The sequence below is a fragment of the Mobula birostris genome, chromosome 6, assembly GCF_030028105.1.
Source record: "Mobula birostris isolate sMobBir1 chromosome 6, sMobBir1.hap1, whole genome shotgun sequence".
Classification (NCBI taxonomy): Eukaryota; Metazoa; Chordata; class Chondrichthyes; order Myliobatiformes; family Myliobatidae; genus Mobula; species Mobula birostris.
The window spans coordinates 69,205,896-69,220,966 of NC_092375.1; the positions used below are offsets into that span (position 1 = coordinate 69,205,896).

General features: G+C 41.9%; 1 protein-coding gene across 2 annotated transcripts in view; it reads right to left on the reverse strand.

Annotated features, from left to right (window-relative positions):
- Positions 1-13,608, reverse strand: part of LOC140199087 (superoxide dismutase [Cu-Zn]-like) — a 33,270-nt gene extending 19,662 nt beyond the window's left edge. Inside the window, exon 1 of one of the 2 annotated variants that reach the window (XM_072260576.1) lies at positions 13,460-13,608. In XM_072260576.1, coding sequence (XP_072116677.1) covers positions 13,460-13,525 — 66 coding nt within the window. In that variant the 5' untranslated portion in view covers positions 13,526-13,608. Of the gene's footprint in view, positions 1-13,320; positions 13,414-13,459 lie in introns of those variants that run through there. The other variant, XM_072260575.1, reaches the window with a different exon arrangement.
- Positions 13,609-15,071: the final 1,463 nt, after the last annotated feature.

The window sequence follows — 15,071 nt, forward strand, 5'->3', positions numbered from 1 at the left end:
CTGGTTAACCTTGTATTTTTGATTAAATAAATCAGTGATTCCCAACGGGGGCTTAAGGAGAGATAGGGAGCATTCAAGAGTTTCTTTTAAGGGAGGTGGCAAGCAGCACCCCAACTTGGGGCACGAGAACTGACCGATCTTTAGTAGAGTAGGCATTTCCAAAAAACAAACACAGGAAGAACCTTAGCTCTGGAGGCAGTAAGCACTTGTCGTCATAACGTCTGAAACGCTGCAAGGTCATCCAACTTTACTAACCAAACAGACATCATTGGAGACGTATAAATTAGCAACCAGGGTGCCCAACAGTTCCCCTTGACGTGTGGCAAGGAACAAGTTCATGCAATTTAACAGTTTATCAGTCAAGTGCATCCTCTCAACTTTCTCTACAAATCGAGAGAAAAAAAGTTGCGCAATGATACAGTGGTGGCCATAACCTAGTAGTGAAATAGAACCGGTGAACCTGCCAACCCTGAGGATTCCTCAAGGTGTTCAAAGTGACCTTGGCTTCACGTGTGGTCAAGAACAATCTTTGGGGACTGAGATCTTTCGTGACTGGTCAATTTCACTAATTGAATAGTATAAAGGTAGCTTGTAGCTTGATCCTAACTAACATTCAGATTCCAACCTGAATCCTTATCAATTTAATTTTCACTGTTGTGATCACCTTCATCTTTGCCTTGCCGTTCCTTTGCCTGCCAATACCATTGTTCCATCTGTGTCAACTCGCTGCCATCGTCAACATCCAATAGGCATTCCCAGTTTGGGTTAATTTTGTTATTTTAATTTAGCTCGATTAATGATGGATAAAGATGTGTGGCACGATCTCTATAGGAGTCTGAAGGCATTAAAACCTTGAATTCTAATCCTGCTAAGAAACAGAAATTATAGAAAGTGCGTCAATACAATGTTAAATATCTGGAGCATGGTTCATTCCATTCCTGTCAGATTAGCAACACCCCACGTCTTATTTGTAGACACTCTCCACAAAACCATCAAAATTATTGCAGGAACACTTCGGTAAAAAGACACCCTGAAAAGGCTACTTATGGTTTAACCCGGTTCCAGAAGATGAAAGCAGCATTTGAAAAGTGTTGCACACTCGAGTTATTTGCCAGGAAAGCAAAAAAATCTTGAGTGGTCTCATTGCTTCTTATAACATTTTCAAAATGATAATAAAGTGTGGAAAATCTCATACAACTGGTGAAAGATTAATAATGCCTGCTGTATCAGAAGTGCTCACCACTGCTCTCAAAATGGATATCAGTATTGTAAGATCAATTCCTCCGAATAATAATTGTAGCTCATTGTATCGACAATGAGCTGAAGACATTGAGTATCACCTATGCATAGAGTTACAAGAAACAATTTGTGATAAACTGGATGAGTCAACTGTGCAAGATGAGACATTGGTAATGGCATATGTATGGTTTATCAAAATTGGAAAAGTTTATGAAGAGATTCTCTTTTATAAAAAGTTAAAAACAAATACCACTGGAGAATCAATCTATGAGGAGCTCAAAATGTACATTGTGGATAAAATTGTTCCGATTAGGAACACAGTTTCTTGTGCAACAGACGGAGCACCATGTAACAGGGTGCCATGCTTGTTTAGTGGCATTTATGAAAAAAGAAATTTCAAGTCTGTTTGCAATCCATTGTGTAATTCATCATTAACATCTCACAGCCAAAAACCTCAGCCAGCAACTTTTTTCAAGCATGACTTTTGTAATATCTACCATCAACAAAATTAAAGCTCATCCATTAAATAGCAAAATATTTTGCCAGTTATGCCAAAGCAATGATGAAGAGTTTGAATGCTTGCTTCTTCACACTGAAGTGCATTGGCTGTCAAAAGGCTGCTGCTTAAAACATTTCTGTGATCTTTTTGACAAGAGCTTGGGAACATGGAGATGTGGCATACCTAGCTAATCTGTATGACAAAATTAACATTCTAAATATGAAACTGCAGGGGGAGAACTTCAATTTAATCCAGGTAAAAAATGCAGTGTCCGCTCTTAACGGAAAAATGGAAATATACAAGCAAAACATTGGGAGAAGAATGTTCTCATTTTCCCCGCTTGGAAAGTATGGTGCTCTTTCACAGATGGTAATTTGCATGAGTACTGCTTACACCTGCTGTCACTGAAGGAAGGTTTTCAGAATTGATTAAAGATCTGAACAATCTGGAAGTTCTGGACTGGGTAATCAACCCATTTCATTACAAGGTGGAAGAACAGGAAGAGCTTACAAGAAGAAATTATCAACATTCAGAATGAGAAGAAGCAAAAAATACTTTTTAAAAATGTCAGCTTGTAGAATGTGGCTACACTGTCATACAAAGTTTCCTGGTCTCTGGAGAAGAGCAAAATGGCTTTTCATTGCATTTCCATCCTCCTACCTTGTTGAAAGAAGCTTCTATGCCATGGACCACATACTCAAAAAAACAGAAACCGCTTGGACATTGTTACCCATGGGGACTTGAGGCTTTTGCTGTCACAACATGAACCAGATATTCAATGCCTGCTAAAACTATCAAGCTTAAGGATCACATTGATATTGAAGCTGCTGTACAGCGCACAAGTATTGTGTAAGCTAGGTTTAAGACAAATAAACCAGTGGGGGGGGGGGGTGGTGTGTGCATTGAGCTTAAAAAGGCTGGGAAAGACAGATAAATGATGGAAAGCAAACAGTGCTTTTAAATGGCGTTTATTTTTCAATAATCTCTTCAGTGCCCTTGGTCACTCTGCTCCAGATTCAGTCCAAACACAACTGAAAATGACCATCTTTGGCAGCATTAAAAGAAAGTATGAAATCAAAGAGCTCTGATTAATTGAAATAGGCACCAAAACAGAACAATTCCAGTCGTTGCAGTCATTTTACGACAAGGATTGCTATAGTTTCTAGAGGTCAATCATCTTAGCCTCAGGCTATCACTAAGACTTCTTCAGGATGGTTTCAATAACCTTCCTTGTAATGGGGCAGAAGTGGGGATGTTAAACACAATATTCTGTTGCATGAAAACAGTACGACCTAAACATTTAAGCATGGGCTTCTAACTGGCAAGTAACATTGATAATAGTGACAATTTCTAACAAGGCAGACTCCAACCATTTCCATTGACATTCAAATATTATCATCGCCATATTCACCACTATCAACATCCCAGAGTCAACAGCAAGTACCAAGTCAACTGGACCAGTCACACTGAGTACTGCATCTACATAAGAGCACGTCAGAGACTGTATCCTGCAGTCCATGGCTTGCCTATCATCTCAAAACTTTCCATCTACAAGTCAGAAGCATTACGAAATAGTCCCACTTTCTGGGATGCATCAAGCTCCACTGAGCACAACATAAATTCTAAAGGAAAAATTGCTGCCTCTTCATCCACTTAAACATTAATTCCTTTCTTCACTGGCAGACTATTTTTCCAATATGTCCCACCTTACTCAATAGCACCCTCTTGCCTTCAAGTCTACATGTTGAGAATGCCCGAATATCTTAGATTCAGCACCATGTGTGATTTGGAGTAGGGTTTAACACCAACACTCCACAATGGTGCTGGTGAATGAATTGTACTGTGGCACTCCACACATTGTCCAGTGACAGATGTGACATTGTGCATTGAGCTGGACATTTGACTTGCATATTAAATAGATGAATCGTTCAGTTTCAATTATGCACCTTTAAATATAGTTCAGTTAATTAGGCCATAGGATAATCAGGGCAGCTGCTCATTTGGTACAACTCTTGAAGAACAAAACCTAATTGAGAAAATAGCAGGGATTTCCTTCATTTGGGAAACTATGCTGCTTATGACTATGGGAGAACTATAAGAGAATGAGGCAGTTATAGATGAGAGCTACAAGGAGGTAGTCACACCTGGGCTGTCGGAAGCAGGTCGTTGGGTGACAGTCAGAGAGGGGAAAGTGAAGGTGAGCAGACAGGTAGTGCAGAGCACCCCTGTAGCCATTCCACCAAATAATAAGTTTACCGTCCTGGATACTGTCGGCGGGGACGACCGACCAGGTGTGAGCCACGGTGGCAGGGCCTCTGGCACGGAGTCTGACCCTGTGGTGCAGAAGGGTGGGACGGAGAAGAGGAGAGCTGTCGTCATTGGAGACTCTGTAGTCAAGAGAGCAGACAGGAGATTTTGTGGACGTGAAAAGGACACCCGCATGGTTTGTTGCCTCCCGGGTGCCAGGGTCCGGGATGTCTCTGACTGGGTGCACGACATCCTGGTACGAGAGGGAAAGCAACCAGAAGTCGTGATACATGTTGGGACCAACGACATAGGCAGGAAGAGGGATGAGGTCCTGAAGTGTGAGTTTCGGGAATTAGGCAGAAGGCTGAAGAACAGGACGTCAAGGGTGACGTTCTCAGGATTGCTGCCAGTGCTACGTGACAGAGACGGTAAGAATTGGAGGAGATGGCAGTTGAATGCATGGCTGAGGAGTTGGTGCAGGGAGCAGGGTTTTAGATTTTTAGATCATTGGGATCTCTTCTGGGGAAGGTGTGACCTGTACAGATTGGATGGGTTGCACCTGAACTCGAGGGGGAGTATATCCTTGCAGGTAGGTTTGCTAGCATGGTTCGGGTGGGTTTAAACTAATTTGCGAGGGGGATGGGACCCAGAGCGATAGAGCAGTGAAAGAAGTGCATGGAGTAAAGCCATAGATCTAACATGATGTAAGATCTAACATACAGAGAGGATTTGAGGAAAGAGGAGAATAAACGGTGTAGAGACAGTAAGGTAGAAGGACTGAAATGTGTGTACCTCAATGCAAGAAGCATCAGGAACAAAGGTAATGAACTGAGAGCTTGGGTACATACATGGAATTATGATGTAGTGGCCATTACAGAGACTTGGCTGGCACCAGGGCAGGAATGGATTCTCAATATTCCTGGATTTCAGTGCTTTAAAAGGGATAGAGAGGGAGGAAAAAGGGGAGAGGGGTGGCATTACTGGTCAGGGATACTATTACAGCTATAGAAAGGATGGGTAATGTAGCAGGATCCTCTTTTGAGTCAATATGGGTGGAAGTCAGGAACAGGAAGGGAGCAGTTACCCTACTGGGGGTATTCTATAGGCCCCCTGGTAGCAGCAGAGATACAGAGGAGCAGATTGGGAGGCAGATTTTGGAAAGATGCAAAAATAACAGGGTTGTTACCATGGGTGACTTTAACTTCCCTAATATTGATTGGCACCTGATTAATTCCAAGGGTTTAGATGGGGCAGAATTTGTTAAGTGTGTCCAGGATGGATTCCTGTCACAGTATGTGGACAGGCCGACCAGGGTGAATGCCATACTAGATCTAGTATTAGGTAATGAACCGGGTCAGGTCACAGATCTCTCACTGGGTGAGCATCTGGGGGACAGTGACCACCGCTCCCTGGCCTTTATAATTATCATGGAAAAGGATAGAATCAAAGAGGACAGGAAAATTTTTAATTGGGGAAAGGCAAATTATGAGGCTATAAGGCTAGAACTTGCGGGTGTGAATTGGGATGATGTTTTTGCAGGGAAATGTACTATGGACATGTGGTCGATGTTTAGAGATCTCTTGCAGGGTGTTAGGGATAAATTTGTCCCGGTGAGGAAGATAAAGAATGGTAGGGTGAAGAAACCATGGGTGACAAGTGAGGTGGAAAATCTAGTCAGGAGGAAGAAGGCAGCATACATGAGGTTTAGGAAGCAAGGATCAGCTGGGTCTATTGAGGAATATAGGGAAGCAAGAAAGGAGCTCAAGAAGAGGCTGAGAAGAGCAAGAAGGGGGCATGAGAAGGCCTTGGCGAGTAGGGTAAAGGAAAACCCCAAGGCATTCTCAATTATGTGAAGAAAAAAAGGATGACAGGAGTGAAGGTAGGACCGATTAGAGATAAAGGTGGGAAGTTGTGCCTGGAGGCTGTGGAAGTGAGCGAGGTCCTCAATGAATACTTCTCTTCAGTATTCACCAATGAGAGGGAACTTGATGATGGTGAGGACAATATCAGTGAGGTTGATGTTCTGGAGCATGCTGATATTAAGGGAGAGGAGGTGTTGGAGTTGTTAAAATACATTAGGACAGATAAGTCCCCGGGGCCTGACGGAATATTCCCCAGGCTGCTCCACGAGGCCAGAGAAGAGATTGCTGAGCCTCTGGCTAGGATCTTTATGTCCTTGTTGTCCACGGGAATGGTACCGGAGGATTGGAGGGAGGCAAATGTTGTTCCCTTGTTCAAAAAAGGTAGTAGGGATAGTCCGGGTAATTATAGACCAGTGAGCTTACGTCTGTGGTGGGAAAGCTGTTGGAAAGGATTCTTAGAGATAGGATCTATAGGCATTTAGAGAATCATGGTCTGATCAGGGGCAGTCAGCATGGCTTTGTGAAGGGCAGATCGTGTCTAACAAGCCTGATAGAGTTCTTTGAGGAGGTGACCAGGCATATAGATGAGGGTAGTGCAGTGGATGTGATCTATATGGATTTTAGTAAGGCATTTGACAAGGTTCCACACGGTAGGCTTATTCAGAAAGTTAGAAGGCATGGGATCCAGGGAAGTTTGGCCAGGTGGATTCAGAATTGGCTTGCCTGCAGAAGGCAGAGGGTGGTGGTGGAGGGAGTACATTCAGATTGGAGGATTGTGACTAGTGGTGTCCCACAAGGATCTGTTCTGGGACCTCTACTTTTCGTGATTTTTATTAACGACCTGGATGTGGGGGTAGAAGGGTGGGTTGGCAAGTTTGCAGATGACACAAAGGTTGGTGGTGTTGTAGATAGTGTAGAGGATTTTCAAAGATTGCAGAGAGACATTGATAGGATGCAGAAGTGGGCTGAGAAGTGGCAGATGGAGAAGTGTGAGGTGGTACACTTTGGAAGGACAAACTCCAAGGCAGAGTACAAAGTAAATGGCAGGATACTTGGTAGTATGGAGGAGCAGAGGGATCTCAGGGTACATGTCCACAGATCCCTGAAAGTTGCCTCACAGGTGGATAGGGTAGTTAAGAAAGCTTATGGGACGTTAGCTTTCATAAATCGAGGGATAGAGTTTAAGAGTCGCGATGTAATGATGCAGCTCTATAAAACTCTGGTTAGGCCACACTTGGAGTAATGTGTCCAGTTCTGGTCACCTCACTATAGGAAGGATGTGGAAGCATTGGGAAGGGTACAGAGGAGATTTACCAGGACACTGCCTGTTTTAGAAAGTATGCATTATGATCAGAGATTAAGGGAGCTAGGGCTTTACTCTTTGGAGAGAAGGAGGATGAGAGGAGATATGATAGAGGTGTACAAGATAATAAGAGGAATAGATAGAGTGGATAGCCAGCGCCTCTTCCCAGGGCACCACTGCTCAATACAAGAGGACATGGCTTTAAGGTAAGGGGTGGGAAGTTCAAGGGGGATATTAGAGGAAGGTTTTTTACTCAGAGTGGTTGGTGCGTGGAATGCACTGCCTGAGTCAGTGGTGGAGGCAGATAAACTAGTGAAGTTTAAGAGACTACTAGACAGGTATATGGAGGAATCTAAGGTGGGGGCTTATATGGGAGGCAGGGTTTGAGGGTTGGCACAACATTGGGGGCCGAAGGGCCTGTACTGTGCTGTACTATTCTATGTTCTATGTTAACTGGTTGGGAGAGGAGACTGTTGCTGAACATTTTCTTACTAGTGCATCACGTGCATTGGTGTGGCCATTCAACAACACATTGTGCTTAGAACAAACAGTTCTTAAAATAGCATCAGTTGTGTGTGTTTTGTGTTCAAAAGCAGTGATTTTTGTGACTAATAATTGGCAAGTAAGCAAGACAATTGAAAACTGTTTTGCTCACTGCAGTTTTAAGCATTCAGGATCGGAAATGCTAGAAATAGCCAGAAGTGAAAATGAAACTATTACACTACTTCCGTTAGGAACTGCAAAAAATTTGGAGGATTCATTCACTGAAAACATTGCGTGAAGGTAGTCCATTATTTGCACTAGATGTTTGTGCTGATTTTGTCATTCACAGCCAAAAGAACATGGTATCATACATCGGATGAATTCCTCCATTAGTAATTATTAGGAACCAAGTTTTATAATGCTATAGCAGTATTCTGATTTGTTCTGTATTTATTTAAATGCACAATTTGTATTAAATGGTACACAGTTAAATGGTACTTTTTAAAAAATATACTTTAACTATTTCCATCAAACTGGCTAATTGAGGCAGCTGCAAATTGGGCCAAAATGTACTGGTCCAATTAACCCAAATCCACTATTTGTAACACAAAATAATTGGGGGCAGTGTAAGGGGAAAGGTAGTTAACACAATTTGAATTGCTCTTGTAACTTTCTTAGCATCTTTATATTTCTAATCTTAAAGCTTTCTCATCTAAGGAACTAATTTCACTACTAACATCTGGTCTTACCACTAACTGATGTTTATAAGGACAGATTCTCCAGATTCATTCCTTCCTGACCTGTAAATTTTAAAATGTTACATTACAGTTTAGATAATAAGCCATAATTGAACAACTATTTCTAAAGTGGATAGCAAAACATTAAAATACATTTCAAACAAATAAGCCTGTTTAATAAGTTTCTAATTGCCATATACAAAAAAAAATTGGAAGCAATTGAAAGAACTTATTAAAATGCATAATAATACCGATCTATTTACAATTCTCATTCATTCATGCCACTGTGAATAACATTCAACTCATTCTCTCTTCAAAAATCAAGATTAGAAGTGGTCAGTATTGTTCAATTACATGAAGCCACTTGGAAGATGGCAACAGCAAATAGGAATATTTGGAAATTATTGGTCAGAGTACAAAACAGTAAGCTTAAAAAGCATGTTTTCAGTAACAGATATACAAGCCCAGAATTTTCTTCTTAAAACGTTGCAGCAGTTTACTGTAAACTCCCAAGCATGCCCACCTTGCATTTTCTCAATACATAATGAGTAAATTATTGAAGCAATGTGGCCATTATACTTAACCAGTATTTTGATCATACCAGGTTTTAAGCTGTGAAGCAGGCTCAACCCATTTTAGATATTAAGTGACAGCATGGCTCACAAACAAAATCACACTTGGACACAAGAACAGCACTGTATCTGTAGTGCAATTGCAGAAGCTGCATTTTCATTGGTTTCATGCTGACCTACCAAGTCGCTAAGATTCCAACAAATCGTTAATGTATACAAAATACTTACCCACAACCAACATGCTTGCCATTTCCAAATCACTGTTTCTCATCTCCCCCCCCACCAAAAAAAGAATTGCAGTACTTCATAAACCACTATGCACTGAAACAAAACTAGCACAGAATTAGGAACCTTACAAGATGAACAGTGCAGTTGGAGTCAACAGCTTTAATTAAAAACTGGTGCATTGTTGAAGTCCACCCCACCCAAACAACCTTTTAAAAATTTATTTAGCAATACAGCACGGAATAAGCCCTCCCGTCTCTTCAAGCCACATTGCCCCAGCAACTCTTGACAAACCCAAGTAACGGTAATCACAGGAGAATTTACAATAACCAATTAACCTACCTGGTATGTTTTCGGACTGTGGGAGGAAACCCAAGCACCCCGGGAAAACCCATGCATTTCATGAGATGTACAAACAGCACAGGAATTGAACTCCAAACTGTGAAATGGCCCAAGCTGTTAATAGTGTTACACTAACCTCTGTACTACCATGGTGCTGGATACAAAAATGCCAGGAAGTGCGTCAAAACAGGCTTCAGAACTAATTTGCCCTAGAATACTGGATTTCAGGTCTCTTTATAAAATCAAAACTTAAATACAGTGGATTCTAGTTAATTGGGCCACCAGTTCATCTGGGCAGACACTTACTTGGGACAGCCTTTAAAGAACAAAAACCTAATTGAGAAAATAGAAAGGACTCCCCTCGTTAATTCAGGATGCTATGCCACTTAAATGGATAGGAGAATGTTGCCAGTTTCTAACTAGCCTCAGGTAGTGGCTGTTAAGAAAACACCATGCATCAAGCAAACAGTTTTTAAAATAGTGTCAGTTATATGTGTTTGTGTTTAAAAAAAAACAGCAATTTTTGTCACTGCCAGTTGGAGAAATAAGCAGCAAGGCAATTCAGTAAGACAACTCATTGCAGTTTCAAGCATTCAGGCAAGGAGATGACAAACAGCTGGAGTGAAAATGAAACTGTTATACTACTTCAGCAAGTTAGAAACTACGAAGAACTTGAAGGTATCGACAATCTTGAATGCACAAGATTGAGGATACAACTGCCAACAGCATTGTATGAAAGCAGCCCATTTACAGTCAAAAGAACGCGACATGGCTAAATTCCACTGTCGATAAGTATTAGGAACTAATACTGTTTTATAGTACTGCAGCAGTATTGGTAATGTTCTAATTTTTTCTGTATTTCATTTAAATATTAATTTGTTACTCAGTTAAACAGAAGTTTCTCATTTTTATACCTTTTTAACTATTTCCATGAAACGTCAGCTAATTGGCCCAATATGTCCCAATTATCTGGAATCCACTGTATTTGAAAGTTCCATTTACAACTGGAAACATAGAAAATAGGTGCAGGAGTAGGCTATTCGGCCCTTCGAGCCTGCACCGCCATTTATTATGATCATGGCTGATCATCCAACTCAGAACCCCGCCCCAGCCTTCCCTCCATACCCCCTGATCCCCGTAGCCACAAGGGCCATATCTAACTCCCTCTTAAATATAGCCAATGAACTGGCCTCAACTGTTTCCTGTGGCAGAGAATTCCACAGATTCACCACTCTCTGTGTGAAGTTCCACTTACGGAAGTTTTAAACACCTTTAAAGTCTAGTCTCTACGTCTCTACTGTAAATTAGCAAGCACAGCAACAAATTTCTGAACAGTCTAAACTTAAACAGCTCGTAAGATTTTGGCTGAAAGGTGATTGTTGGTCACAACGCAAAGGTTAGGCATAATAGAATCACTAACCGCTTACTGGGGCAGAGAAATGCAGCCTCTGATATCCTACCCAAACAATCTGGATTGTTACTGTTCAGTTCTGATGCTCCAGTTCTTCTTGAGAGGCTTAAGCACAAAACCAAACCTAAAGCTGACACCTCCCTTGATCTTCAATTTGTTTCTGCTGCAAATACAAACTATTAACGTATACTTACACATGATCTTGTGTGTGCTTAAAATGTATTATTTTTCAGTTAGTCAATTGCATCAAAGAAAAAAATGACTTCCTAGTTTGTTATTGAGCAAGCTACAATCCGCGAATTCAAATGCTGGCAACTCAATTATCAAATTGGCACATGTACAAAGCAACAGTGATTTTGAAATAATCATTGCTTCCACTATTAAGCAAAAATCTGATATACTCTGAAATGGCATTGAAAACCAAGTTAATCAAGCTTAATTGGTTCTCACTCCTGCATAAAGAAATTTTAACAAAAGGCTGTCAATGATGTTCCTTTCTGTATCCAGAGATTTAATACTCATGATGACTTGCACAGCATGACTAAGCAAAAAGTCAGAACATCTAATGAGCAAAGGTCAAAACTAAATTGTAACTTTAAATGGAGAACCACTGAAGATGTACAACAGAGCATACTACTTGGCTCGTTCTGTCCATGCAATGGATAAAGAATCTCACCTTCCAGCACTCAGTCAGCACCTCTTGGGTGTGTTCAAAGTACACACCCAAGAACTATTTGGAAATAATATCAATTTTTATCCATTCTATCATTTGACCAACAATCCAGATCCCTCTTTTCTTTTTCTTGCCCTCTCATCTCTCTAATCCTTATGCAATTTACTTTCAAGTTGTATCCCTCCAAGGAAAATGGAGTATACATTAAGGACAAGTCTCTAAAGTTCCAGTTTTTCCCTCATAGCTAGCTTTCTAGTCCAATTGCATTTTCTCTGGACCCTTTACAGAAAATATCTGAATTCAATGCAATACTACAACCAATACAAAACACAAGTTGTGGATTAAATAATATTATATACATTTCTAGGTTCAGACCACCCAAATGCATTATCTCACTAGTCACTTCACTTGTGATGTTTCTGCACAATTGAACAGACATCAGTTCTAGCATTCTAAATCTTTCATCACTGTAATTCCCACAGCCAAGATTAGAATCATCTACAAATTGTACATCACCTACTTTTAGATCAAGAGATATCGCAAAGAATCACTTAGAAGCTCAAAGGAACTTCACTAAAACACCCTTCCAGCCACAAAAAATACCAGTTAGATTACATCAGCATCTTTATTTTAAGTTTGACTTGCCATGGATCAAACATCTACAGATATACTGTTGAAAGTATCCTGCTTGGTTGCATGGTGCAGGAATATCTGAAGCTGCAGCATGTAATGGACACTGCCTCCCCCACCCAGCACATCACCAGGCCAAAGCTGACACCTCCCTTGGTCTTCAATTTACTCTGTCTCTGCTGCAAACACAAGCTAATAAAGTATATACCTTACATTTTAAGCACATGCAAGATCATGTATTACTATTTTGCAGTTAGTCAATCTGCATAAAAAGGCTCCCTAGATCATTAACGAACAAGTTATAATTTGGGCATTCAAATGCTGGCAACTTAACTATCAAATTGGCACATGTCCAAAAGAACATAGTCCAAAAGCTCTGAGTGGTTTTGAGAGGCAACATCCTCTACCACCTGGGTCGTGCTATCTTCTTGCAGCCACCAACATGCAGAAGGTACGGAAGTCTTAACCCCCACACCACCAGGTTCAAGAACAATTACTTCGCTTCAACCACTGGTTCTTGAACTAACCCGCACTACATGTAAGGAACTCTGACACTTTGCACTAAAATTTGACTTTTTGCTCTATGTGTTCTGCGTATATTTAGCCTTCCTCTTGTGAATGCTACTGACATGATACTATGGGCCTGAGAACTGCGGCAAGACAAGTTTTTCATTGCACTGGAGTATATTTGTGCTTAAGCATATGGCAATGACCTCGACTTTCGACTGCCTGAACGAGTATTTCCGACATGGACCTATCGCTCTTTGCTGAATGCCACTGAGCCAATTTCGGATTCAAATAGTTATTCCTTGATTCTGTATTTTTCTCCCTCCAATTAGTTCGTCGTCTGCTTCTATCAAAAACTGCTGTTGATAACTCTTAACAAGTTTAAAAAAAACACAAGAGGACGCTAGTAGGAAGACGATCGTTCCTGAGTGGCGCAGCATCACTGGCGCAAGGCAGCTGGCGTCGCTCAGCCAGGCCAACACTGAAGCCCAAGGGTCGCACCCTACCCATCGTAGGTGCAGAAAGCGGAACATGGGACATTCCTGAAACCAGCGGCGCGCTGGAAAGCCGCCTCCAGCACCCAGTCTCACCTGCTGCCTGGCTTGCAAGTAGGTCCAGAGCCGGTGCACCGAACCAGAGCCGCCAACAATATCAAGCAAAGGCCGCATTAAAACACCTACTTGGAGCTCGCCCCAATTCCACGTCGCTCGATTGCAGCGCGATACTTACAGCTTGCTCTAAGTTAACGGTCCCGGTGACCTCACCGCTCCCCTTCAGCACACAGATGGCTTTCATAACGACCGGTTCAACAGACAGCAGGCTCACTCAGCTTCCCGAGCAGACGAATACTGTACATGCATGCGTCAAACTTACGTCAATACCGGAAAGGCGCGAGTACCAGCGCGCCTGCGCATTGAGTAGTTTGTGTGGTGGGGGAGCTGGTGGGTTCTTCCTGCTCCCTCACATTTTGAGTATTTCCAGCAACGCAATGAATAATTGTCCACTGGTCCTGCCACTTCTTTTATAAAATACACTTTAACAGAAAGCGCACACGGACGAACCCTGCGGGATTGGACAACATGAACATTCGGGTTCCGATCTCTGTACCAAGCTAGACTTCGTCCTATCATGTTGCCATGACTAAGGACCTCGTTTTTGGATGACTAGATTAGTAGTGGTAGACACTTAACAAGATATTTCATATTACAGTGAGAAAAGGAAGTAAAAGACGTGCAAGATACAGTCCGCTGGTTTTTTTTTGGGGGGGGGACGACAACGGATTGAGCAACACTGGTGGGAGGAAAGAAATGGGCGACATTTCGGGCCATGACTGAGAATGGAGAAGGTGAGACGGCCCGGATAGAGATGAGAGTGACAATCGGTGGACTAAGGATGGAGTAAGATGGCAATGACAGGCAGAGGAGGTGAGCTGGGTGGAGTTGGAAGAGTATGACATGTGAATGTCATACAAAGAGGGAGAAATAAGGTAGAGGGAGGGGAGTGTGTAGTAATATAATGGGTGACAGATGACACATATTCATAATAGGAACTGTTCCACATAGTTCGCACACCCCGCCATTTGAGCATTTAAGAGCCGGTGTCTGACGTAACGACGTACAGCGACTGCTTTTGGTTGCTTTGTAGTGGAAGAGCTGCGGCTTTTGTTCAGCAGATGAATCGATTCTCGCACGTTTTATTCACAAAAAAATACTACATTGGTGACCCCGATGCTCTCGGACGATTCCAGAATTAATCAACGGCAAGTCGACCAACGCAGTCGCTCTGAGGCTGCCGGAGGTTTGGAAGCAGCATGCTACCGCGTGGGTTGAACAGGCGGAAGCCCAGTTCGCGCTGCGAGAGATCAACGCGGACAATACTAAATGTTGCATTGCTGTAGTTCCAGTGCAGCAAGAGTGGTGAGACTACTAGAAGACCCACCAGCACGTGATAAATATGTCACTCTGAAAACTCACTTATAACAGACTTTTGGTCTGTAATAGGTGAGCTACATTATAACATATTTATTATTCTGCAAGTCACCTATTACAGTCCAAAGTCTGAGGGCGCCAATCATTTGCTCTCCAACACCCCCCCCCACTGTGACTTCTCTTTTAAATAGTTTTATTTTTATTTATTACAAACAATCAAAAAACACAAAAATACAGCACAGCCACAAAAACCACAACCATAACAAAATCAAATTAAATATTGAGCAGCAAAAGGGAGAAAAATATAAAGACAAAAGTAAACATAAACAGCAGAGGTGCACCGCACCAAAAAACCTCACGCCGTGAGAAAGTCCAATACAGGGCCCCATATCCTTTCAAGGATGTCCCCTCTG